We start from the raw sequence: 25,547 nt of genomic DNA, 5'->3' as shown, positions 1-25,547 counted from the left end.
TGTCACTCCCGTTTTTTGCCCTATAAAGTCCTCCTCCCCCTCCCCCCTCTCTCTTCCTAATTAAAATAAGTAAAATATCACAAGAAAACGAAAACCTCTTCCCGAAATGTTTCTGGAATAGTGAGCCTTTCTTTTTTTCTTTTTTCCCCTCAGGGAGAGCGTTTATTGGGAGAAAGTAAGGACAATAAAGAAGAAAGTACAAGCCACTTAACCCCTGAGAAAGACAGATTGAGAGAAAGAGACAGAGACAACACAGGTTTGTCTTGCCTAGTAAACCCTATCAATCTTCCCTGTTGAATTGTAAATTTCTTGTTCACACATTGACTCATTCCTTTACCCAGCACAGTACTTGGCAAAGCACAGATTTCCTATAATAAATAACTGGGTTTGTAGGAAGGCAGGATAAGCGCTAGGCCATCCATGTATGGCTAAAATAACTACAACAGCCACAAAACAACGGCAAGACACACGATCTTGGACACACGCCCACTTGCAACCAGCCATCCAAATCACCAGGACGGAACGACCCCCGCCCCCTTTTGTACCCACGGGCGAGAGACGGGAAATACGAGCTTTCAGGAAAGCCGGAAGTGCTGGGTCACGCCTCGCGCCTGCGCGCGCAGCGGCTCAGCTGCCATCCAGTGAGAAAGCAGAGAGGCTCGTGCCCACGCAGGCCCCGGCTCGCAGCGCCGCTTCTGCGCATGCGTCCTGGGTGGATCCCGGCGCGGTGAGGCGGAGTGAGGGTGAGGTTTTTTTTTTCCTCCTCTTGCTCCCGCCCCTCTTCTTCCCCCACCTGCCACGTACTGGGCCAGTAAGCTCGCTCGGCTGGGTGGGTCGGTGACTGGCAGGGGCCCGCGCAAGCCCGCCAGCGAGGTGCGACGACCCGAGAGGCAGTCGGCCGGGGCTGTGACTGCAGCCATCCTCGGACGCCTCAAAGCGGCGGCCTCTTCAGCCGGGTGAGCGGCGACCCGTGGGGAAGCGGCCGCGGCGGCCTCGGACGCCTGTATGGCCGCTGCAGACGGGGTGGGGGTGGGGGTGGGGGTGGGGGTGGGGGGGCGCGGCCGCTGTCTAGGCCGGGCGGCCGGGGGGCCGGGGGGCGAGCGGGCGGGCCTAGTCCAGCAGCTCGGGCCTGGAAGCCAGCGGGCGGGGCGGGGGGGGGCGCCGGAGCCGCGGGCCGGGGGGCGGGGCCGAGCGGGCTGCCTCCCCTCCCCTCTCTCCGTGGCGTTTCGCGGTGGCCGTGGCTCTGGGGCGGGTGGAGAGAAGCGGGGGCGCGTGAGGTGGGGGGAGCCTGGGGTGGTCGAGCGCCGAGCCTCCCCAGGCCTGGGGGCGTGTGACGGGCGGGGACTGGCGCCCGCGGGGAGCCGTGGGCTGGGGGTCACGGGGGGGGCACCCCCCTCCTGAGCTGTGGCCGGATTTAATCCAGCGCCGCCTGGAGGCCCAGCCCGCTCTTCTAGTGACGAGGATCGCTTTTAAGTTTACTTGGCGAGGTACGAAGTATTCTCATCGGATCGGCCTTCCAAGCGCAGATGATAGTATAATTATTGTTACTACTTATTACTAGGAGAGGCGTCCAGGGAAGTACCTGCTTAAGGTCCTACAGCTCCTAGTGGGGAATCTCTCTCCTTTTTCTGCAGGGCCTGTTTGTTGGTCGGGCAGGGTTTCTAGGATGCAGTGTTTGTCTATTTATTCATTTATTTATTTTTTGCATTCTTTTGGGAAACTGCAGGTTGGTCAGCATATTCAGTGGAGGTTTCCTGAATGTAGACGACAGGGGTGACTCACAGGTGAAGAGGGTGCAGGTTTTTATTTGTTAATGACAGTCTCGAGAATTCCACTGCCAAAAGCGACAGATTAAAAAAAGAATAACAAAAACAAACAAAAAACCTGACTTACATGAAGACAAATAGGGCACCCAGATCAAAACCTCTTATCCCATGTGTTTTGACTTTACAGTGTTAGGCTCAGAGCGTTAAAACCTAGTGTGTATGAGGGGCAGGGAGGTATCCTGCTCAGAAGAGCAGTGAGGCTGACATGCTAGGGCATAGTTATGTCAGATGTTCATGAAGTGAATTCAGATTCAGGTAAACTTCAATGTGTGAGGGGATGATGTGTTGGGAGGTAGGCGAGGTGCTTTTATTTTAAAAAACCGTTTTATTGGGGGCTTAATGGTTAACACATGGGTGCTGTTTTTCAATTTCCTGTGATAGGTGTGTGCAGAAACACTTCTGGTGAGGTACTTTTACACACACAAGAATAATTCTAGCGGAGTATGAGAACCACGTGTAATACTGACAAAATAACAAATGTAAGAAAGCTAACAATAGTAACAAAGGAGATAAGTCTTGAAGGAGAGATGCGATGTAGTCAGAAGGAGGTTGTGAGGCACCTTTCAACAGATCATTTGTGGCTGGAGGAGAAAGGAATTGATACTAATACTCAGTGGCTATAAATCGTGTATTCAAGAGCATCTTGGTGATCTGATTGTAAACACAGTCTCCACACTGTTATAAAAAAATAAATCATTTACATTGGGTCAGGTGTGGTGCACCTGGCTGAGTGCACACATTTCAGTGCCGAAGGATCTTGGTGGTTCAAGTCCCTAGTCTCCACCTGTAGGGGAGAAGTTTCTTGACTGATGAAGCAGGACTGCAAGAGTCTCTCTCACTTGTTTCAATCTCCTCCTTCCCACTCAATTTCTGTCAGTCTCTACCCAAAAGTAAATAGCATAAAAATATAAAAAAGTCATTTACATTATTAGGGACATAGTCTATTTTGTATGTAGACTTACAAAGTCATTATTAAGAGAATAACTGAATACTCTTTAATAAGTAGAACTCCAGAAGGAGAAATTCTATGTAAGTTAGTATTTAGTGTTCTATAATACAATCTTTTTTTTTTTTTTTTTTTTTAATTTGTATGAGAGGCTAGAACATTGTACAACTCTGCCATATGGTCTTGGTGGGGATTGAACCCGGGACCTCTGGAATCAGGCATAAAAGAAAGTCTTGGAAAAGCCTTTGAGAAATCAACATTTTATTTGAGATCTGAATTATGTCGAAGATTTGCAAAGGATTCAAGGTGGACAGCAGCAAGTGCAAAACCTTGAATTGAGACAGAATGTAAAGTATGGGTGTGAGGATTTGGCAAGGAGAGAGGTCGAATGAAGCTAAAAATACTTGAACAGGGGCCAGAGGTCAGTTCAAGGCCTTGTAATTAAGACTGTTACTAAGAGTCATGTCGGAATCCATTAGAAGATTTTCGAGCAGAGTGATAGTAGGTTCTACTTAATAGGTTAACTAGAATGTGTTGAAAATAGATTAAAAGTGGACAGGGAGAAACTGATGAGATAGCTCACTTACCTGGGTAGTGTGCTTGCTTTGCTATAGGACCTAGGTTTGAGCCAACACAGGGAAGCTTTAGTGAAGCAGTGCTGCAGGTGCCTGTCTCTCTCTGCCTCATCCAACCCCATCTCAATTTCTCTCTGTCCTATCAAATAAAATAATAATAATAAAGACTACAAGAGATGCAGATTTTGGGCGAAGACCAGGAGTTTGTTTTTAGATATGTTAAGTTAAAAAATCAAAATGACCGTGTAGATAAGTGTAATACAGTGAGTAAAGGGGCCGAAAATGCAGGGTAGATAGCATAATGGTTATGCAAAGAGACTCACACCTGAGGCATTGAAGTCCCAGGTTTCAATCCCTTGTATCGCCATAAAACAGAGTTTAGCAGTGTTCTGCTAAAAAAAAACAAAAAACAAAAAAAACCTGAAAATAATAAAATTGATTTTTCTTATGTACATAATCAGATTAAATCACCTTCTAGTCATTTTAACAAGAATGTTGCCAGTTTGGAAGTGAGTCTTTTAAAGGTCAGATTCTTTTAGATTCTTGGGGCCTGGGACATAGCATATAATTATGCAAGCAGACTTTCCCGCTTACTTTCATGACGAGGCTGTGAGGTCCCAGGTAAAATCCCCACACCACCATAAACCTGAGCTGAGCAATGCTCTGGTAAAAACAAACAAAAAAACCTCTTAGATTCTAACCCTAAACTTGCTTTTTCAACTTTTAAGATTTATGGTTCTTGGGCAGGGGTAGATAGCATAATGGTTATACAAAGAGACTCTCATGTCTGAGGCTTCAAGTCCCATGTTTCAATCCCCTGCACCAACATAAGCCAGAGCTGGTTAAAAAAAAAAAAAATACGGTTCTTTAATCCTGAAAACCATTTTATCAGTCTTCAGAGTCGCATATACTAGAACATCCTGGAGTCATCCACCATGAATGGACAGTTGGACCTAAGTGGGAAGCTGATCATCAAAGCTCAACTTGGGGAGGATATTCGACGAATCCCCATTCATAATGAAGATATTACTTATGATGAGTTAGTGCTAATGATGCAGCGCGTTTTCAGAGGGAAACTTCTGAGTAATGACGAAGTCATAATAAAATATAAGGATGAAGGTAAGAATGCTTTTAAAGGTTTCTTTAAAAGTTGGTTAAGTATTGTGGGTTATTTTATTTTTTTATTGCTGTTGTTTTGTTGCCTAATTTTCACTGAACTACCTCAGAATAAAAATTTCTTTTCCTTCCATGGTAATTGAATGCCTGCTTTGTTTACTGAATAGTTACAATGTTTTATAAATTAAGACTAGAGAAACAATTAAGAGATTTTAAGTGATAGAGCATTCTCACAGATTATTGCAAGTACATCTTTCCTCTTCTGTTGCAGTTCCTGCTTCCTTTTTGTTGTTGTTGTTACTTTTATTTATTTATTTATTTATTTTGCTACCAAGGTTATTGCTGCATTACAAATCTACCACTCCAGGTGGCCATTTTTTTCCTTTCTATTTTATTTTGATAGGACAGAGAAATAAGGGGAGAGGAGGTAGAGAGGGAGAGAGAAAGATACCTCAGCCCTGCTTCAACACTCATAAAGTGTCCCTTTTGCAGCTGGGTATTGGAGTCTTGAATGTTGTTACTTTTAAAAACAAATTTTCTTATTAAAAAAGCTTTTTTTTTTTTTTTGCATCTAAGTTCTCACTGGGGCTCTGTACCAGCACACGAATCCAGTGCTCCCAGTGCCCCTCCCCCTTTTTTCTTTCCTACTTACTATATTGGATTGAACAGAGAGAAATTGAGAGATGGAGAAAGATAAGACACCTGCGGACCTGCTTCACCACCCAGTTCCTTGCACATGGTACTATATGTACTTAATGGGGTGCACACATGCCTGGCCCCTTCTAAAATTTTAGAATCCATTTCTCTCATATTGTCCAAAACTAACAGACTATCTGGGTATTGAGTGAAAAAGGATTTTTTGGTTAATTAACTCTGGGAAGGCTACTTTAAGTAGAAGACTTTTTTTTTTTAATTTCTTTATGGAGGAGTAATGTTTTACAGTAAATACAATAGTTTGTACATGCATATCTCAGAGAAAACTTTCTTTATTGCTGGTATTTTACAGCATCTAGTAATACTGTTACACATTGTTGGCTTATGGCATACAATGTTTTGAGACTCATTTGGCCACAAAACAATTTTATGGATGTGGGGATTTATGTGGCAAATGTTTATCAGGCACATAGTGGAATACAGTAAGTCAACTTTATTTCTTCTCTAAAGTTGCCTTTGTTGCTGTCTCTACTGAAATGCATTTTAGTTGGTGGTTATATCTGTCTTAGTGCTGAATTTATTTCCAGTTTACTTCATCTTGATTTCCTAAATTTGCTGTCCTTTCCAGCTTTTTTTTTTTTCATTTTTTTATTAGTGATTTAATATTGATTTACAAAGTTATAAGGGGCTTAATTCTACACCTTTTCCACCAGAGCTCTGTGCCCCATTTCCTCCATTGAAAACTGCATTAGTTCTCCCAAGATCACGGATATGGGCTCACTATTATTTCTGTAATATCTATCTAGATTTATATATATTTGCTCATTTTTCTTTATTTTTAAATTTTTATTATCTTTATTGGATAGAGACAGTCAGAAACTGAGAGGGTAGGAAGAGATTGAGGAGAGAGACAGAGAGATACTTGCAGCATTATTTCACCTCTCGCAAAGCTTTCCCCCTGCAGGTGAGGACAGGGGGCTTGAACCTGGGTCCTTGTGCATTGTAATAGGTGCACCACCACCTGGCCCTGTTTGCTCATTTTTCTGTGGTCCTGCCTTTTCTTCCTTGTTAATTTTTTAAAATATTTATTTATTTTCCCTTTTGTTGCCCTTGTTGTTTAACATTGTTGTGGTTATTGATGTCATTGTTGGTGGATAGGACAGAGAAATGGAGAGAGGAGGGCAAGATGGGGAGAGAGAGGTAGAGACACCTGCAGACCTGCTTCACTGCCTGTGAAGCGACTCCCCTACAGGTGGGGAGCTGGCGGCTCAAACTGGGATCCTTACGCTGGTCCTTAACGCTTTGCACCGCGTGTGCTTAACCTGTTGCGCCACTGCCCGACTCCCCTTTTCTTCCTTTCTAAGTAACACTTATTACTTCTGAGTGTCCTTTCCTTTTCTCCCCCCATTTCTCTGTGGGTCCTGATGGAATTCAGAGTCTTCAGGTCATCTTCCCCTAATATTTACCCTTCTGGGAATATAGACCAAAATTCTTTATGGGGTACAAAAGGTGGGAGGTCTGGCTTCGGTAATTACTTCTCTGCAGGACATGGGTATTGGCAGGTCGATCCATACCCCTTTCTTTTAAAAAGTACTGTTAACACTTGACTTTTCTGACAGTTGGCTGTCTCAGTTTTCTTCTTATCTTTAAGAACTTATTCTCTGCCACTGTGTGTGCTGATTTAAAGTGTGTTAATTTATTTTTATTTATTTTAAATATTTACTCCCTTTTTGTTGCCTTTATTATTTTATTGTTGTAGTTGTTATTGTTGTCTTCATTGTTGGATAGGACAGAGAGAAATGGAGAGAGGAGGGGAAGACTGAGAGAAAGGCAGACACCCACAGACCTGCTTCACCACCTGTGAGGCGACTCCCCTGCAGGTGGGGAGCCGGGGGCTCGAACCCAGATCCTTACACTGGTCCTTGCACTTTGCACCACATGCGCTTAACCTGCTGCACTACTGTGTGACTCCCTAAAGTGTGTTAATTTAAAGCTCTTATATTAGGCATCTCAAAGTCTCAGAGACATCATACACAAGACATCATTCAGTGAACCAGGGTGACAGCTCACAGTGAACACTGACATCCAGCAGGAGGACATATGAATGAAGACAGTATGGGCATCATCAGTGGGGGATTGCTTTCTTTATACCTTAAGATGTTGTGTATCTGTTCTGCTTGTATCATGTTGCTAGGCCCTAGTCACATGACACTTGTGAGATACAAGTGAGTTGCAAAATGTAGTCCTTGGCTTGGCAGTTACTTTTCAGTAACCCAAACTGTGGAAGGGGGGTAAAGATCATTAATAGAAGGTAAGCTAAGCTGCTACGTACATATAGATGCAATTCTTTCTTTTCAGTAATAATACAACTTACCAGTATCCAAACTAATATTTGAGGGTCACCCATGTTTAAGAGTTTCTACTTGTTCTCTTTTCTAGTCATGCTTTTTTGAAGATACTTTTATTTTTTAATAGTTCATTTTATTTATTGGATAGAGACAAATTTAGAAGGAGTGGATGATACAGGAAAAGAGACCTACAGAGCACTTCACTGCTCATGAAGTTTTCTCATGGTAGGTGGTAACTGGGGGCTTGAAACCAGGTCCTTGGACATGTGTGCTTTACCATGTGCACCACAGCCTGGGCCTTTCCTAGTGCTCTTATTTATTTAAAATAGAATGTTTTCAACTTTTTTTTTTGTGTATGTGTGTGCGCTTAACCCGCTGCGCCACTGCCCGACTTCCTTTCAGTATACTACTTTCAACTCTTAAATGTCCAGATATGAACTTTAATTTGATTAATTTGTTTTCTTGACTTTATAGCTCCTGTTTTCAACAGTCTATGTGAGATGTCTTGCTGACCTGGTATATATTAAATGGACCTGTTAAACTTAACGCTCTTGTTTTTGTTTAGGGCATTTTTTCCAGTAAATGGCAAAATAATAGATATTTCAGTGTTGTGAGTCACATAAAGCTTCTCTCACTTATAAAAAAAAATCTTTAAAAACAAAAGACTCTTATCTTGCACTCCACCATATAAAGGAATTTGCTCATTTCTTGCAGTTTGTGGACTATTTATATTATTCACATTGTTGCAGCTTTGTCCTCCACATTTAGTTGTTCTCATTGTGTTTCTAGGTGTTTTGAATTAATAGTTTTGTGTTTCATGGACCATATACACTAGGGTGAAACGTTAGTTAAGGTGAAGTTTCTGCCACCAATGTGTTTTTGTTGTGGAATTCAGAAGAGAGATACTTAATGTTTCTTTGTTTTACATATGAAATTTTAGAATGTTAAAAGATGTTGTGTTTTAAAGTAGAATCCCTCAAATGGAGTATTAGGTAACAGGCCTGGTTATAAAAAGTATGGTAGGGAGTCGGATGGTAACGCAGCACAGCAGGTTAAGTGCACATGACGGGAAGTGCAAGGACCAGCGTAAGCATCTGGATTCGAGCCCCCCCCCCTCGCTCCCCATCTGTAGGGGAGTTGCTTCACAGGTGGTGAAGCAGGTCTGCAGGTATCTGTCTTTCTCTCCCCCTCTGTCTTCCCCTCCTCTCCTTTTCTCTCTGTCCTATCTAACAATGACGACGTCAATAACAACAATAATAACTACAACAATAAAAAACAGGCAACAAAAGGGAAAATAAATATTAAATTAAAAAAATAAAAAGTATGGTAAGTTCCTCTGCTATGGCTTTTATTGCCAATTATCCAATAGAATTCTTTGTGATCAGTGTCAAATTTGGTATACAGTGCATCTTTGGAGCAGTCTTTCATGGCTTCTCGGGCCAAAAAAACCAAGACAAAACAAAAGCAGTAACAACAAAAAACACAACTCCTTTTCTTCTTCTGTGTCTGAAAATACACTTCAGAGGCCCTTGATGAATTTCTTGCCTGTGGCTGCTTTTCTGTTTTTCCTCTCTGGAGAACATTTTCCTTTAGGTCATTGAGAGTTTTTAAAAATTGCAATTGAGATGCTAACTATAGTATTCTTTTTCCTTGGGAATTAGGGGATTTCAGACTGTATATGAGGATTTTTTTCTGGGGAGAGTTGACAGTTTTCATCTTAATATCAAAAGTGCTCTGTGGTCTGAGAGACTCTTATTTCTTACCCATTCATTATAGCAATTATCAAGTGAGTGCTATTGTTTTTGTTATTGTCTTGCTTTTAATTATTGCCACATATGGCTTCCCCTCTGTGTCAGTTGCATTTTGTTATACTTAGGGTTACATTTGAACCATAGGGGTCTTTATTGAACTTTTGACAAGTTTATATACATTTTTGGGAATGCAAAGATTTTAATTTAAAGCAGTAGTTTGTGATAGATCAACTGTAAATCTGGTGATTAGTACAAAGCCAGCTAATGAATTATTTTTATCTGTTTCGGCTCTTCTTGGAGTATATGATAAATACTTTAATGTAGGAATGATAAGCAGAGGTGATTTAGTATTTTTTTTCCACATCTTTTCTGGATTGTTTCATATTTAAGGCTTTTTTTTTCTTTTTTTTTTTTTTGCCTCTAGGATTATTGCTGGGCCTTGGTGCTGGCACTATAAATCCTCTGTTCCTGGGGGTCATTTTTTCCATTCTATTGGTTAGGATAGAGAAATTAAGAGGGGAGGGAAAGATAGGGAGAGAGAAAGATAAGACACTTGTGGACCTGCTTCAATGCTTGTGAGGCCCTCCCCCATCCCATGGGTGGGGATCTGGGGGCTTGAACTGGGATCCTTGGGCTTCATACTATGTGTGCTTAACCCGGTGTGCCACCGCCTGGCCCCCCATGTTTAAGGTCTTTATGGAAGATTTAAATTATACTCTTTAACTTACATTTTAGATTTAGATTACTTTTTGATGCATATCTGAAATTCATTTCTTTGTTTTGTAATTGCAGATGGAGACCTTATAACAATTTTTGATAGTTCGGATCTATCCTTTGCAATTCAGTGTAGTAGGATACTGAAATTGACATTATTTGGTAAGTGGTAAATTTTCTTACAGGTTTACTATTTATACATAATTGTATTAAAGACTTTGTAGTTTTTAAATTTTAAGCTAGATTTGCTTTGTTTCACAAGATATATATAGAGAATTAGAGTGTCATTCTGGCAGGTGTTGATACTTGGGCTCGATCTTGGGACCTTTGGCTTGCCAAGTCCTACAGTCTACTCACTTCACTACTTACCTGGATGCTAAGCTTATTTTTATAAGATTTATTTAGTGAGAGGGAGGGACAAAGACCTGGGTATTACTCTGGCATATGCGCTATCAGGGATAGAACAGTGGACCTCACAGACCTTGGGCAGTGTACTCTACCAGAGGTGTGCCACCACCCAATCCCTAGTAGCAATTTTAAAATGAAACTTTTGGCTATGTGTGTTTTAAGAAAATGATGGAAGCTTAAGAACTTTTGGGTTAAGATTTGACTGTGCTTTTTATTTTTTAACAATAAATAGGCACATTAAAAACTTTTTCAGGTGTTCAGTTATCCTGAATAACAATATGCCATGTGTATAAATGTTTTCCAGGATTAAAAGTAATTTCAGAGTTAAAACTATCTTTAAGTTTAGTCTTCTTAAAATATAAGACTATTTTTCTATAATGTGTGTTTTTATTTATTCGGCCTAATAAGTATACCTTAGATATTTTTAAAGAAGTTTTCACAGCAAAATGTAAAATGTGAACTTTCTCCCCAGATGTTTGTTTGGAATTAAAATTAACTGATTGATTGACTTTGTATTTAGTTATTTACAAAAGATGACTATGAATTAGATTTTAAAGTGTTAACAACAAAATAACTTTAAATTTTACTGCTGCCAGGACCTTTTACCTTCATGGTTCCACTGCTCCCAGTAGATTTTTTTTTTTCCTTTTATTTTCTAATAGAGAGTGAGAAAAACAGACAGGTGAGATATCGTGACACTGTTCATGGCGTTTCTTCTTGGTGTCATGAATAGTGTACCTGTATACCAGTGGCTTTGACCTGGGTTATTGCTTGTGATAAAGTAAGTATCCATGCACTCTACTGTGTAAGCTGTCTCCTGGATCTCCTTTTTTTAAAAAAAAAAAAAAAATTAAAAAATTGAAATAATTGGGACATAACATAGCAGTTAAATAACAGATTTTCATATCTGAGGTTCCTGGCTCAATTTCTGACACTACCATAAGCCAGAGCTGAGCAATACTCAGTTAGACAATAAACAAACAATTATTTAGTAGGTTGATAAGGCTCTTGGCCTACCATGTAGGACACATGAAATAGTTCATGCAAGCCAAAACAATGGGCACATCTAATAGTAAGATTAGACTTTAAGAACTAAAACTAGAGTGATCATCTATAAAATAAGTGTTAATAAGTTTTAAATTGTAGCATAATAAAAATATTAGGCATTAAAAAAGAACAGAATTTAGAAAGAAAATAAGTTAATTTTTAGGAAATGAAAAATGTAAGCATTCTAATTAAATGCAAAGTGGAGAGATAGGGAATTAGAAGGTTGTCTAAGTTATATAGAACAAACCACAGAGAACAGTGGAGAATGTGGGCAAGATTAAGTGAAGCTACTTTGACTAAGGATTTAAAATGGAAATAGATAAGGAAGTAAAGAGTGACAAATTTTTTAGAATTATATAAAACATAAAACCCCAGGTTCAAAAGGCACAGATTCCTGAGCAGCTTAAGTAAAAATCCTTAGTGGACATAGTGTAATAGAACTGGAAAATATAGATGATAGCTATAATCTTGAAAGTAACCAAAGATAATGAGGAATTATACCCTTGTAATTTTAATTTTGTAAACCATCATTACACCAAACGTACATACTCTAGAATAAGATTAATGACCTGCACAGCATTTAAAATGACAGTTGTCTTCTTTGTTGTGGTGATAGAAATTTGATGATAGTAGGATGACAATATCTTCAAACTGTTTAGAAAAATAATTAGAAAAGTAGCATTCTTTAGTTGCTAAGCTTCAGTAATGAGAGGTAAAAAGACACTTTTTATATTGAATGTATTGCTTTTGGAAATAACTACTTTGAAGAATGGTAGTGATGTTAATTCACACATTTTTTTTTTTTTTAATTAGGTCACTTTTTAGGTCAACTATTTTTCCTTAGGTCAAAAGGAGATGAAAAGGATGTTGGCCATTTATTTTGCTCCTTCGAGCATTTATGTATGAAATAATGTGTTTATTGTGTTATTTCAAGAACATGAATAGTGTGAAATGAAATGAGCCTTTGGATGCACATAACTTCAATACATTAGTGCTTTCTGGAACTCTTAATGTATTTTACTGTGGTTGAATTATCCTAATAAGACTTTCTTTTTTAAAATCAGTGTGGTCATAAGCATATTATATTAAGACTTTTTTTGTTTATTTTACTCAATATGGTCATAGGCCATAGTCTTGGCATCAACAAAGGCTAATTTTAATGTTTTCCAAAGGTAAATTATTAGCAATTGAGAATCCTTTCTCTGTAAAGACTTATCATTCAAATGACATCAGCATGTATCTTGTTTGATTTTTCTTAACGTTTTCTAAAGAATTTTTTTAACACTGGATAGATATTATTGTTGATAAACTTATACAAGAACATTTTCTAGTTCTAAGCACATCACTGCTTTTCTTACAGTTAATGGCCAGCCAAGACCCCTTGAATCAAGTCAGGTGAAATATCTCCGTCGAGAACTGATAGAACTTCGAAATAAAGTGAATCGTTTATTGGATAGTTTGGAACCACCGGGGGAACCAGGACCTTCCACCAGTATTCCTGAAAATGGTAAACTTTTTATCTGTATTTTGAAAAAAAAAATTTTTTTAAATCAACTGTTGTTTTATAGGAATACTTTGACTTTTAGTGTCATCCATTTAAAAAAAAATTTTTTTAATATTTATTTTATTTATTCCCTTTTGTTGCCCTTGTTGTTTTATTGTTGTAGTTATTATTGTTGTTGTCGTTGTTGGATAGGACAGAGAGAAATGGAGAGAGGGAGGGGAAGACAGAGAGGAGGAGAGAAAGACAGACACCTGCAGACCTACTTCACCGCCTGTGAAGCGACTCCCCTGCAGGTGGGGAGCCGGGGTTCGAACAGGGATCCTTATGCCGGTCCTTGTGCTTTGTGCCACCTGCGCTTAGCCTGCTGCGCTACCGCCCGACTCCCAGTGTCATCCATTTTTATTTGTGCCTCTGTGTTAGTATTTTTATTGCCAAATCTGTTCACCAAATTTACTGGAAGATTTCTTTCATCATAGATCTTCAGGAGTGTAGGACCTGGGAATCCTGTTTTTAAATTGCTCTCTGGATGCTTGTTCTATAGCTAGTGCTGGCTGTTACAGATTAGTTTTTGAATTGCTCAGCATTTGAACTGTGTTAGAACGTTAGGAATTGCAAATCACTTCATGAGTTTTATGTAATATATAGAGAAGTTTCATACAAAAATTAGTATATTAATGTAGCTCATTGTAAGACTTAAATGTTCTTGCTAATATACAAAGAATAATTTCCCTAATTTACAGAACATGTGTATTACTTACATTAAGATAAAGCAAACTATCAACAAATTGTGTATCATACTTGAGCTTTTTGAGGTCCCAGATTTAATTCCTGGTGAAACCATAAGTCAGAACTGAACAGAGATCTGGTTAAAAAACAAACAAACAAAAAAACCCAACCCCAATGAAACAAACAAACAAAAAAACCCCAAACCCCAACTAATGTATGGTTTTTGAATCAAATATGTTTTTCAAGGTAGACTGAAGTTTAAGTACATATTAAAGACTTGAAAATAGATTTAAAAAGGGGGCCAAGTGGTGACATACACATATGTTGAGCACACATACTACAATGTGCAAGGACCTGGGTTCAAACCCCCATTCCTACCTGTAGGCGGAAATTTCTTTTGAGAAATCAGATGGGATATGTGTGTGTGTGTGTGTGTGTGTGTGTGTGTATGTGTATATATATGATTTTTTTATTTATTGGATAGAGATAGCCAGAAATTGAGAGGGAAGGGAAGATAAAGAGGGACAGAGCCAGAGAGACACTTGCATCCCTGCTTCACCACTTGTGAAGCTTTCCTCCTGCAGGTAGGGACCCAAGTCCTTATGCATTGTAATATGTGCGTTAAGCCAAGTGCACCCCGTGCCCCACATAATATTCTTTTAAAAATTTATTTATCTACTTGTTAGAGACAGAAACTGAGAGGGAGGGGCGATAGACAGACATCTGCAGCCCTGCTTCACCACTCGTGAAGCTTCCCCCCTATAGGTGGGAACCAGGGGCTTGAACCTGGGTCCCTGTGCACTATAATGTGAGCGCTCAACCAGGTGCACCATCACCTGGTCCCAAATAATATTCTTACTGTAGTTCCATTACAGATGACACTCCACCTATCTTTGGGCTGTTTATATTCTCCTTATTTTTAATCTTTGCCATTTTAATTATTACATGTAGTTGTAGATTTATTTTTCTTGTCTTTTTTTTTTTTTTTTTTTTTTTTGCGGTGGTGGTGGTGTATGTGTGTGTCTGCTTTATCTCCCTCCCCACCAATTTGGCCTCTGGCTTCTGTCTTTTTCTTGGTGGTCCTCTGTACTGTATTTTAATTTTGTTTACTAAATTCTTCATTGTTTTTATTTCTGTTAGCAGTTTATTTAGACTTTCTCTGACTTTGTTATCTTCCATTGAACTTTTTAAAGTATATTTCATGGGTATAGTCAGAAATCGAGAGGGAAGGGGAAGGTAAGGAGAGAGACACCTGCAGCACGGTTTCACCACTTGCAAAGCTTTCCCCTATAGGTGGGGGACCAGGGACTTACTTGTACTATGTACACTTAACCCAGTGCGCCACTGCCAGGCCCTTATGGGAGCAGGGACTTGAACCTAGGTCCTTGCGCATTATAACGTGTGCTTAACCAGGTGTGCCACCACCCACCTCCCCCTCCCTCCGTTTGTGAACATCCTTAGAATCATAACTTGGAATGTTTATATAGCTCTGTTGGATCTGGGATATTCTTCAAGCTGCAGTCTTAGTCCATCAGGGCATGTGATTTTTCTCTGTGCTCTTACAATGTTTGTTCCTCCATGAGACCAGGGTTTGTAGTCTCTGTCAAACCAGAAGTTTGAGATTTCTAGTGGATCACAACTGGTGAGAAGACAGATTTACCAACTGTAAGCAGTAAATGGAATGCTTTTGAAAGGCTCCACCCGCAGAATCCATTGCTATTGAACCTGGGTTCCAATATGGCTGCATTCAGGCTACTGGCATGCTCTGGAAGGCTGCTGCTGCCTCTTCCCAAGTAGTTCACAATGTCCTCCTTCAACTCCTACCCCCCTTGTCACATCTGTAAAGTTAGTGATATGAAATTGTTGTAGGGCTGGGGTGCCTGAGGTTGCACAGATTTGTCAAGTTCCTAGCTGTGTCTCAGCAATGAATGGATAGCACATAGGGGCCAGTGCAATAAAGGTATCAGCTGGCCACATGGAGCTAATCTGAGTTCTGTGTCCTTTGTTGTAGTTTCTGAAACCCAAACCTATTTCCCTGCTGGGTTTTCCATGTATATTGCAGTGTTTTTTTGTTTTTTTTTTTTACTTTGGAGAGGAATGAAAATTGATGTTGCTAGTCTGCCTTCTTGGCCTCTACCATTAACTTTTTCCTGCATCTAATAATTCTTAGGTGAGGTAGTAATGATTTTTTTTTTTGATCTTTCTGATTTTAAAAATAAAAACAGGAACAAATATAAAGATAGAAGTAAAATCCTGTATTCACAGATACTCAGTATTCTGGACTATATGCACATATATTTTTCTGTCTTGCATTTTTTGGGTTTTATTGAGTAGACACAGTGAAAACATGGTTTTATTTCCTCTTATAGATACTGTGGATGGTAGGGAAGAAAAGCCTGCTGCTTCCGATTCTTCTGGAAAACAGTCTACTCAAGTTATGGCAGCAAGTATGTCAGCTTTTGATCCATTAAAAAACCAAGATGAAATCAATAAAAATGTCATATCAGCATTTGGCTTAACAGATGATCAGGTTTCTGGTAAGTTGTCCCTCTTGCCCTTCATTTCTTCTTACTTTTTCTTTAACTTGGAGATAGTAAAGTACACAGACCGTAAAACATTCAGCTCATTAAGTTTTTATATATGTATATGGCTATGTAAAACTCAGACCAAGATGATTTCTAGTACCTTGGAATTTTTTTTCTTTGCCTCTCTGTCAGACTCCTTTTTTTTTTTTTTTTTTAAGAACACTCTTTTAAAAAATTTTTTTGTTTTTATTTTGCCTCCAGGGTTATTGCTGGGGCTCAGTGCCTGCATTATGAATCCACTGCTCCTGGAGGCCGTTTTTCCCATTTTGTTGCCCATGTAGTGGTTATTGTTTTTGTTGTCATATCTGTTGTTGGATAGGACGGAGAGAAATCAAGAGAGGAGGGGAAGACAGAGGAGGAGCGAAAGATAGACACCTGCAGACCTGCTTCACTGCTTGCGAAGCCACCCCTGCAAGTGGGGCACGGGGGGCTCAAACCGGGATCTTTATGCCGGCCCTTGTGCTTTGCACCATGTGCACTTAACTCGCTGCGCTACCGCCCAGCCCCCAGTAGACTCCTCTTTTTAAGAATAGTTCTGGTAGTTGAGGTAAATGTTACTGAAGTATTACAGAATTAGAGATTTTATTGTTTTGGAGGGAATCTTATGTGACTTTGGCGGAGGACTGTTGGTACTTTGGTAGTGGACATGTTGTGGTAACATATATTTGAAAAAGTATGAAATTGTAACCATAAAAGATTTGCAAACCAGTGTTACCTCGAAATTTTTTTTTAAAACTGAACTATTTTAAATTTTATTTCAGATTTAGAGCAGGATTTAAATTGTACTTGATGTCTAATTTTCTCTTTTGCTCAAAAATGCATGTAAAAGTAGAAGTTGGTAAGAACCTTGGTAAAAGTAAATCCATGCAAGTTCTGAATGGAAAGTGTTAATGGAAAAAGAAGGTTTATTAAAAGTGGAATTTAGCTATATTTTGATATATGAAAATGACACAGTGGTAAACGGAAAAAAAATTGTGTTATAGGAGTCATATGAGAGGAGGAATTGTGTGAAATAGTATTTGGAGTCTGGAATATTAGAGGACTGTGAAGATCTTTCTGGTTGAATTCCAAAACAGACTGATGAAGGGTATTGGTATTACAAAGATGAGTTTTTGTTTTTGCAGATGAAGTTTAGGACTCAAGAATATAGTACTCCACACTATATAGGAGAGGATTTCCATACAAATCACATGCACCTAGTATAAAAGACTGCATTTGAGGTTATGTATGTCTGTAGTGCTTTTACTGTTACTTTTAATCAAATGTAATTGATCTTGCTGAGCAAAGGACCTATGTTAGGAACTGAACAGATTTTGAATTCCTATCCAGGGCCACCCAGTGCTCCTGCAGAAGACCGTTCAGGAACTCCTGATAGCATTGCTTCCTCCTCATCTGCAGCTCATCCACCAGTTCAGCCACAGCAACCACCGTATACAGGAGCTCAGGCACAAGCAGGTCAGAGTGAAGGTAAAATAGAGCTTAGATTACATGTATGGAAAGGTACATGTGCATGAAGGTTTATTGCAGTATTGTTTATAAGCAGCTCACCTGTGCATTGTGAAAATTTCTGATTGGCTGTACTTTATTATTTTTAATATCTGTATTTACATATTGGATAGAGACAGAAATTGAGAGGGGAGGGGAGAGAGAAAGGGAAAGAGACAGAAAGACCTGCAGCCCTGTTTCATCACTTGTGAAGCTTTCCCCCTGCAGGTGGGGACCAGGGGCTTGAATTAGTCCTTGCACACTCTGATGTGTTCACTTAACCGGTGCATCACTGCCTGGCCCCTAGCGGTACTTTTTTATATTATTTATTTGATAAAACAGATTGAGAGAGGAATGGTAGGTGTAGAGGGAGAGAAGATAAGAGACAAGACCTGCATTACTGCTTCACCATTTGTGAGGCTTCCACCCTGCAGGTGGGGACTGAAGGCTTGAACCTGGTAATGTATGTGCTCAACCAGGTGTGCCACCGCCCAGCCCTGTGATTTACTGGTATGCTGCTTTTGGATTCAAAAAGTGGAATAGGCCAGTTGTGCATTTGACTAATGAAAAGTACCTTTAAAAATACTGATTTATCACATTTATCTATTTAAATATTTTGGATAGAGACAGAAATTGAGAGGCAGAGGGGAAGACACCTCCAGCACTGCTTCACTCCTCCTGAAGCTTCCTTCCTATAGGTAGGGACCAGGGGCTTGAATATGGTTCTTTTTGTATTGTAGAAGGTGTGCCATAACCCAAGCCCCTGTATATTAATATGAATATAAATCAGCATGAAAGATGACAAATACTCTAACCTGTCATTGATCAGCAGGAACCATGGTGTCAGAGATGATTCATCGAGGCGACACTTTGTTATATGTTATATGTAATATGTAATGCTAAGGTGCTATTGCATTTCCTTCTCCCCTCCCCATTTATTATTGATGTAATGTAAAAGACTAACAGTAGTAGTTGTAAAGAATCACTTTATAAGGATTTAGTGTTTGTGGTGGAGTATGATTATAGATTGGTGGAGGGAGAGGTATACTGACACCTGTCTTAGTGAAATAGATATTTATATGTACCTGTGACAACAGCAATTCTATTAATCAGCCTTTACTCAGTAAAATGGTGAAAACATCTGCAGCTTTAAGTAGTTTTTGTGATAAATGATTGATATTTTTGTGCAGTAAGCGGTAAGTCTTTGTATGAGAAAAAGCAATGTGTTGAGTCAACTTTTTTTTATTATTGTTGTCACTGGGGCATCACCACTCAGACCAACTTTAAAAAGTTTTTTCAGGGGGCTGGGTGGTAGTACAGTGAGTTAAGCACACATGTTGCGAAGCTCAAGGACCGGCGTAAGGATCCCAGTTTGAGCCCCAGGCTCCCCACCTGCAGGGGCGTTGCTTCAGAAGCAGTGAAGCAGGTCTGCAGGTGTCTATCTTTCTCTCCCCCTTCTGTCTTCCCCTCCTCTCTCGATTTCTCTGTCCTATCCAACAACAACAATAACGGCAACAAAAATGGGAAAAATGACCTCCAGAAGCAGTGGATTCATAGTGCAGGCACTGAGCCCCAGTGATAATCCTGAGGCAAAAAAAAAAAAAAAAGTATTTTACAGTTAGTAAGGGAAAGACAGTGAGAGGGAAAGACCACAGCACCAGAGCTTCCCTCACTATGGTGGGGACTGGGCTTGAACCTGAATCATGTGCATGACAGAACAAGTATACTATCAAAGTGAGCTATCTTGTGGGCCTTTTAAGTCACCTTTTTCTCTCTAAATGATGTGTCCTTGGATGAGCAATTTACTTTCTCTGGGTTCTTAGTGTATCACTGTAAATTGTGAAATTGGACTGCGTCAGTGGCTTTTAAAGGACATATATAGTCTTAAATAAAATTGAAAGCTAAATATTTGAAACATAAAAGATTATTGCCATATACGGGGGGGGGGGGGATTCAGGGATCACAATCAGGACAGTAGGTACTGATGTTCCATATAGAAACTCCTAAAGCTGTAAGATATAGTTGAGTAGTTACTGATCTCTAGGGTTAGGTTCCTTATAGATATTAAAAGTAATTCTGTGAATGGTCCTTGCACATTAAGGCTTTTAAAACTCCACATCCTACTTGATAACAAAAACCCAGGTAGTGCTCTATTTATATAAAAGCTCTGCCTGGTGGAATGATGTATTTTCACCTCCAAAAGCAAGTGATCAAGTTACCAGACACATTAAATACATAGGGGGCCAGGTAGTGGTGTTCCCGGAGAGAAGTTTCACAAGTGGTAGAGCAGAGCTGCAAGCGTCTCTCTTTCAGCCTCTTTAAAAAACAAAACAGAAAGAATAGTGCCATTTGCATTTTTATTGAGGAAAACAAAAACATTTTTTTGTTTTTTGAGTGAGTTTCAGGAATTGATGGCAACAGTTTTACTACATGGGAACTTAATTTTAGCCTTTTTTTCTTTGCTTTTTTTGGGTGATGTTTAAGTAAAATGAGAGATATATACAAAACTCAATTTAAACTAACCTATATAGAGTGAGACCTTGCTCAAGAGTTACATGTTCTAGCGGTAGTTCTTATAAGTGATGTATTTACTCAAAATAGGTCACCTAATCTTTCTGTGTCTTGAAATAGGGATTGCTGATGAGGTTGACTTTTTTAATCCATGTATTTAATTTGCTTTCCTTTCATTTTGTAGAGTCATTCTACTTTTAAGTCTTAGAACCCACTGCCAAATACTGTATATATTTCTCCTCCTTGATGACATTTACATACCAGTTTCTGATCACTTTTCTAAAATTCAAATATGAAATATAATCCAAAATTTAGGTGTTTGCTAAATTTGGTTAACTCTTGTACTTCCTTTTGTGTTATCTGTATCTTTGATTGCTAAGAAAACATTTAAGAAACTTGTCATTTTTTGTTGTGTTTGAAAAGAGGAGTAATAGTTTAAAATAGCTAACTAAACAAACACTTTTTCTGTCAAAACAGTAGCATACACCTACTTGCTAGGGGCTAAGCTGGCTTTACAAACAATACAGGCATATCATTTAGTGTTGCAGTACATTGGACTGAACAACCATTCCAGTAAGTGGGCTCTATCACTTGGGCTTATCTTGTGAGTGTGAGTTGCTTTATGCACCTCAAGAGTAGAACTGGATAATGTGCCAGTTTATTAGGTTTGCTGGAAGGGTTCTAATTTAACAAGTGCTTATTATAGTAAGATTTTTTTGAAATTTTAAGTGTGCATACTCTTTTAATATTTGTTATGTGATAGGACAGAGAAAAATTGAGAGGGGAATAGAGAGGGGGAGAGAAACCTGCAGCAGTGATGAACTGCTTGTGATGTTTCCCCCGCAGGTCGCATTTGGGGGCTTGAATCTACGTTCCTTACTTATGGTAGGGTGTGTCACCACCCTGTCCCTTATAACAAGTCTTGTGAAAGTATTTATAGAGGGTGTTGTGGTCTCCCATCACTTCCTCTTACTCTCCCTTTTGGAAAGTGGACAGAAAGAAGCTGGTGAAATATTGAAGAAAATAAATGTATATACACACACATGTTGTAATTCTAGCTGTATTGTAAACTGCAAGTTTTATTTCTGTTCCAGGCATTGAATCTAGCTAAGTTTACCATTAGAACAGTTGTAAAGTAGTAGTAAAAACATAAACCATCAAGCTCTTATTTTATTTGGAAATCACAGTCAATGATTGTATAAAAGGTTTCTCCATGGAAGCCGTGATGAGTTTACTTACTATGAATAGTGATGCTTACTTCTAGATCATGTCCCCAGTTCTAAACAGATCTGCTGTTTCTAAAAAGTTCATTGAAGAATCATTTAGACTTGAGTAGATACTTTGAGTAGATACTTAGAACATTCAGATCATGGAAAAAGCAAGCCATTATCAAATGCTAATGGTATTGGAGACTGAATGAAAGCTGTTTCTTAGTAGAAAAGAGTTTAAACATATAAGATGCCAAAACAACCCCATTTGGCATCAGTTAGGGTGTTTTGGGAAGGATTTTGGAGCTATTCATGGTATTTGACTGGTTCAATAGATTTTCATTTACTGATTTTCAACTCATTTGATTTTTATTGAACATGCTCTGTTGGCAGTTGGGTTTACAAACACTTTTCTGGAATTTAGAAAATAACCACTAGTGCTACTTGCTGCTGCTTAAGAGTTTTCTACAGTTAATCTACAGCAGAGAGTTGCACTATTACTTTAAACTGCTTATTTTCCTCTTTTCAGACAACTAAAGTGAAACTGATACATTCGTCTATCTTATTACTTACTGTACTTATATGATAGGTTGGGGAGAGAATAGAAATTTGTCTTAAAAACAATGCCGCTGAGGGGGCTGTGCTGACTTGCATTCACCCAGTGTGGGTATGAAAATGCTCCTGAAGCCTGATAGTTCTGTGAAACAATGTTAGATAGCTAACAAAGACTCCTGCTGAAACCTAACTTTTCCTCGATTTGTCTTTCTAGGTCAGATGTATCCGCAGTACCCGCAGCAGGCCAGCTATGGTGCTCAGCAGCCGCCACCTCAGCCGCCACAGCAGTACAGCATTCAGTATTCAGGTGAGCAGGTATTGGTGGGTCTTGGGCTGTTTTTGTGCCCGTTAAATTTTATACTCTTCTCTTAAATCCTTGGTTTGTCATAATAGATACTAAGTATTTCTTTATTGGGGGAAATGCATATGTTTTATTTTTAATTTTTATATGAATTTTCTTTTACGTAAACATTATAAATCAACATTTTGATTTTCTAGTAAGCAAATAAAACTTGATTGTGGGGCATGATTCTGTAACTTTTAGTATAAAATTTATTTTAAATACAAAGTTATCTTGATTTGTCAGCTTGCCTTTTAGATGACTGCAAAACATGTAATTTTAGGTAAAATAATTTTCATTTACTCTTAGTACATGTAAAAATATTTTATCTTTATGAGAGAGACAGACAAAACACCAGAGAACTGCTCAGCTCTGGTTTTTGGTAGTACTAGGGACTAAACTTGGAATTTTAGGGCCTTGGGCATGAAAGTCTTGCATAAGTATTACGCTGTCTGCCCTACTCAAGTTCCATGTGTTTTTAAATCTTAAAGTATGTACAACTGTTAAAAATAGTCCATAAAATAGGACTGTGTAATTCAGACTACTAAGAACATTAAGTTACAGCATCTTGGATATTTTGTTTTTCTACCTCTCCACTGAAGATTTTCTACAATTAAGTATCAAAATCTCAACTATAACTAGTTTAGACAAGTTGATGTAGTTTTGTAGCATTAGTCAGCAAGATAGCCTATAAGCCAAATCTGTCTTCTATTTTGATTTTGCAGTGAGGCTCAGACTTTGGTATTTTAAAAGCATTGCAGGTCATTTTAAAATACAGTGAGGACTGGGGCCACTGTTTTTGTCCAGTTCATCTATATTATACCAAATAGTTGTGCGGTATTGAAGGGCTTACACCCATCCATTCAGTGGGAGAACTAGGTGGGACCCCAGTTAAGTCATTCCCCGATAACATTCTGCTTTTTCCAACCTAAACTTGGAAGGCTTATCTGCCATGTAAGGCTGGATAGTAAATATTTTGAGTTTTGTGGATCATGTTGAACTTTTTTTTTTTTAAAGAAACCCATTGAATTTTGACTTATTGCAACTTTTGGTATTCTTTACTAAATTTTATTTTGCAAGAGGGAGATTACACATATATAATGGAATAATTGCTACATTACAATGAAGGATTAGCATCTCAGGCCTTAGAGGTATTATTCACTTTTGAGAAATTAAGGACTTTGTTGTTTCTAAACTCAGTTAAAAAGCGTGTTTAGCTTTCTTGTCAGGATAAAAACATTTTTTTGGTCTGTAATCAAATGGACATTTTAAATATAAAAGCTGAATCTGTTGTTTCTTCAGTAACTTTTAGTAAAAAATCAAGAACAATTAAAAATCTTGTGTAAGAGAGAAAATGTGCTAGGATTTTATCATGAATTTTTAATTTAGTACTTAGATGCTACCACAAGTAAAATATATTAGACACTTGATTTGCTTGATGGTTTTAGTCAGGGTCTTTGAGTAAAATTTAGTTTAAATTACTGTATTTGTATTTCTGAATCCCAGTAGTCCTGTTAACTTGGAGAGTAAGTGATGGTAACATTGGACCATCTTTGAAACTGTTGGCTTGCCAGTCTTCCTCTGTGACCTTTTCCAGTTTTATTCTTGGATTATGTTGAAAAGGTTTCTTTCATGAGTAAATTTTGAACCCAGGTTCAAGGTGAGTTCAGAATCTACTCAAATTCATTCAAGCCTTTTTTTTTTAAATGCAGGGTTGTACATATTTTAATGATTGTCTTATGTATCTGGTATTTAATGCTGACAGGATCCCAGTCATTGGAGAGGTTTCATTGCAAGTAGCTGCAGGTGTGTTTCATGGTAGCAATAAAAGATTTTAGTGAAGCAGGCTTTTTTGTTTTAAGAAAACTACATCCTGGTACATAATATAACTGTTGGCTTTTGTGGTGCAATATGATACTTTTTCTGTTATGCTATTAATTGCTAAATCAGAAATTTTGAGTTGTAAAGGCACAAACATCAAATATCAAATCTAAAAAGCATTGCAGTACATTATGGACTGTAAAAATGAATACATACTGTTATCTCACTAGTAAGATTTATAATGTCACTATTTTATTTTAAATATCGATTCTCCAGTAATTGTTTTTATTTGGTATTGTTAAATAGGCCTCTCAGGCTAATACCAGTTTTTGTATTACTCCTGTATTGAGGTGATTTCATTGCTAGAAATTATACTATAAAGCAGCAGCTGTAATGAAGAAATACATAGTAGCTAAAATTTAGAGGGCATAAAATTACCTAGAAAATGTCTGGTTTTACAGTAACATGATAGAATTTACTACTCTCTAGTGAATCATTTGGCCCATAACAGACTAATTCTCTAGACAACTTTAACCAAAAGCAAAAATAATAGTTATTAATATATATATATATATATATATTTTTTTTTTGCCTTTGCAGCAGGCTATAGTCAGCAGACTGGACCCCAACAACCTCAGCAGTTTCCAGGATATGCCCAGCAGCCAACTTCCCAGGCTCCTGCTTTTTCTGGTCAGCCTCAACTGTCGACTCAACCTCCACAGCAATACCAGGCGAGCAGTTATCCTCCACAAACTTACCCTACCCAAACTTCTCAGCCCACTAATTATACTGTGGCCCCTGCCTCACAACCTGGAATGGCTCCAAGCCAACCTGGGGCCTATCAACAAAGACCAGGATTTACTACACCTCCTGGAAGTACAATGACCCCTCCTCCAAGTGGGTCTAACCCTTATGCACGTAACCGACCTTCCTTTAGCCAGGGCTATACTCAGCCTGGACCTGGCTACCGATAAATAAGACTCCAGACTCAGCTACATGAATGAGGTAGCAGCTAGATATTTGCCTTCCAAAAGACTCCAATACTATTTTAATTTGTATTGAAGTTCAGAAATGTAAAAAGCAGAGCATTTTTTTTAATGATATCATTGTTGCTATTAATCCAGAATATAATTTGCTGGAACACAAAAAAGACCAAAATGAAAAAATTTTTCTTCCCCTGCTTAAATGTAGCACCTTTCTATTTTTTTTTTTTTTGAAACACTACTCTTACTTGTGTGTCAAATGATTGATTTTTCTAGCTTGCCTTGTCCAGAGGATATTAAGATGCTAGGCTGAAGATTAGGCTTTTTTTTTTTTTTTTTTACTATTAACATGGTGTACTAAAGTTTATCCCTTTGAGAAGACAGCTAGATACTATGATATATAAAATGTAATATTGATAGGTTAATAAAGATGATTGAATTCAA

The 25,547-nt window shown here is 38.6% G+C and overlaps 1 protein-coding gene across 4 annotated transcripts; it reads left to right on the top strand.

Annotated features, from left to right (window-relative positions):
* The first annotated feature begins 629 nt into the window (after positions 1-629).
* TFG (trafficking from ER to golgi regulator) lies at positions 630-25,547 on the top strand. 4 transcript variants are annotated; one of them, XM_016185694.2, is made up of 8 exons: positions 630-743; positions 4,240-4,466; positions 10,009-10,092; positions 12,746-12,892; positions 15,985-16,152; positions 17,530-17,667; positions 22,174-22,266; positions 24,721-25,547. In XM_016185694.2, exons 2-8 carry the CDS (start codon positions 4,283-4,285, stop codon positions 25,092-25,094), a joined length of 1,188 nt encoding a protein of 395 aa, XP_016041180.1. In that variant the 5' UTR covers positions 630-743; positions 4,240-4,282; the 3' UTR covers positions 25,095-25,547. The 4 variants fall into 4 exon arrangements, with proteins under 4 accessions (XP_016041180.1, XP_007517502.1, XP_016041179.1 ...); XM_007517440.3 differs by lacking the exon at positions 630-743 and adding an exon at positions 753-956 and having other exon boundaries at positions 17,530-17,655; XM_016185693.2 differs by lacking the exon at positions 630-743 and adding an exon at positions 753-956.

This window comes from Erinaceus europaeus, chromosome 9, assembly GCF_950295315.1.
Source record: "Erinaceus europaeus chromosome 9, mEriEur2.1, whole genome shotgun sequence".
In the NCBI taxonomy this organism is placed as follows: Eukaryota; Metazoa; Chordata; class Mammalia; order Eulipotyphla; family Erinaceidae; genus Erinaceus; species Erinaceus europaeus.
This window is presented reverse-complemented; position numbering and strand designations above follow the sequence as displayed.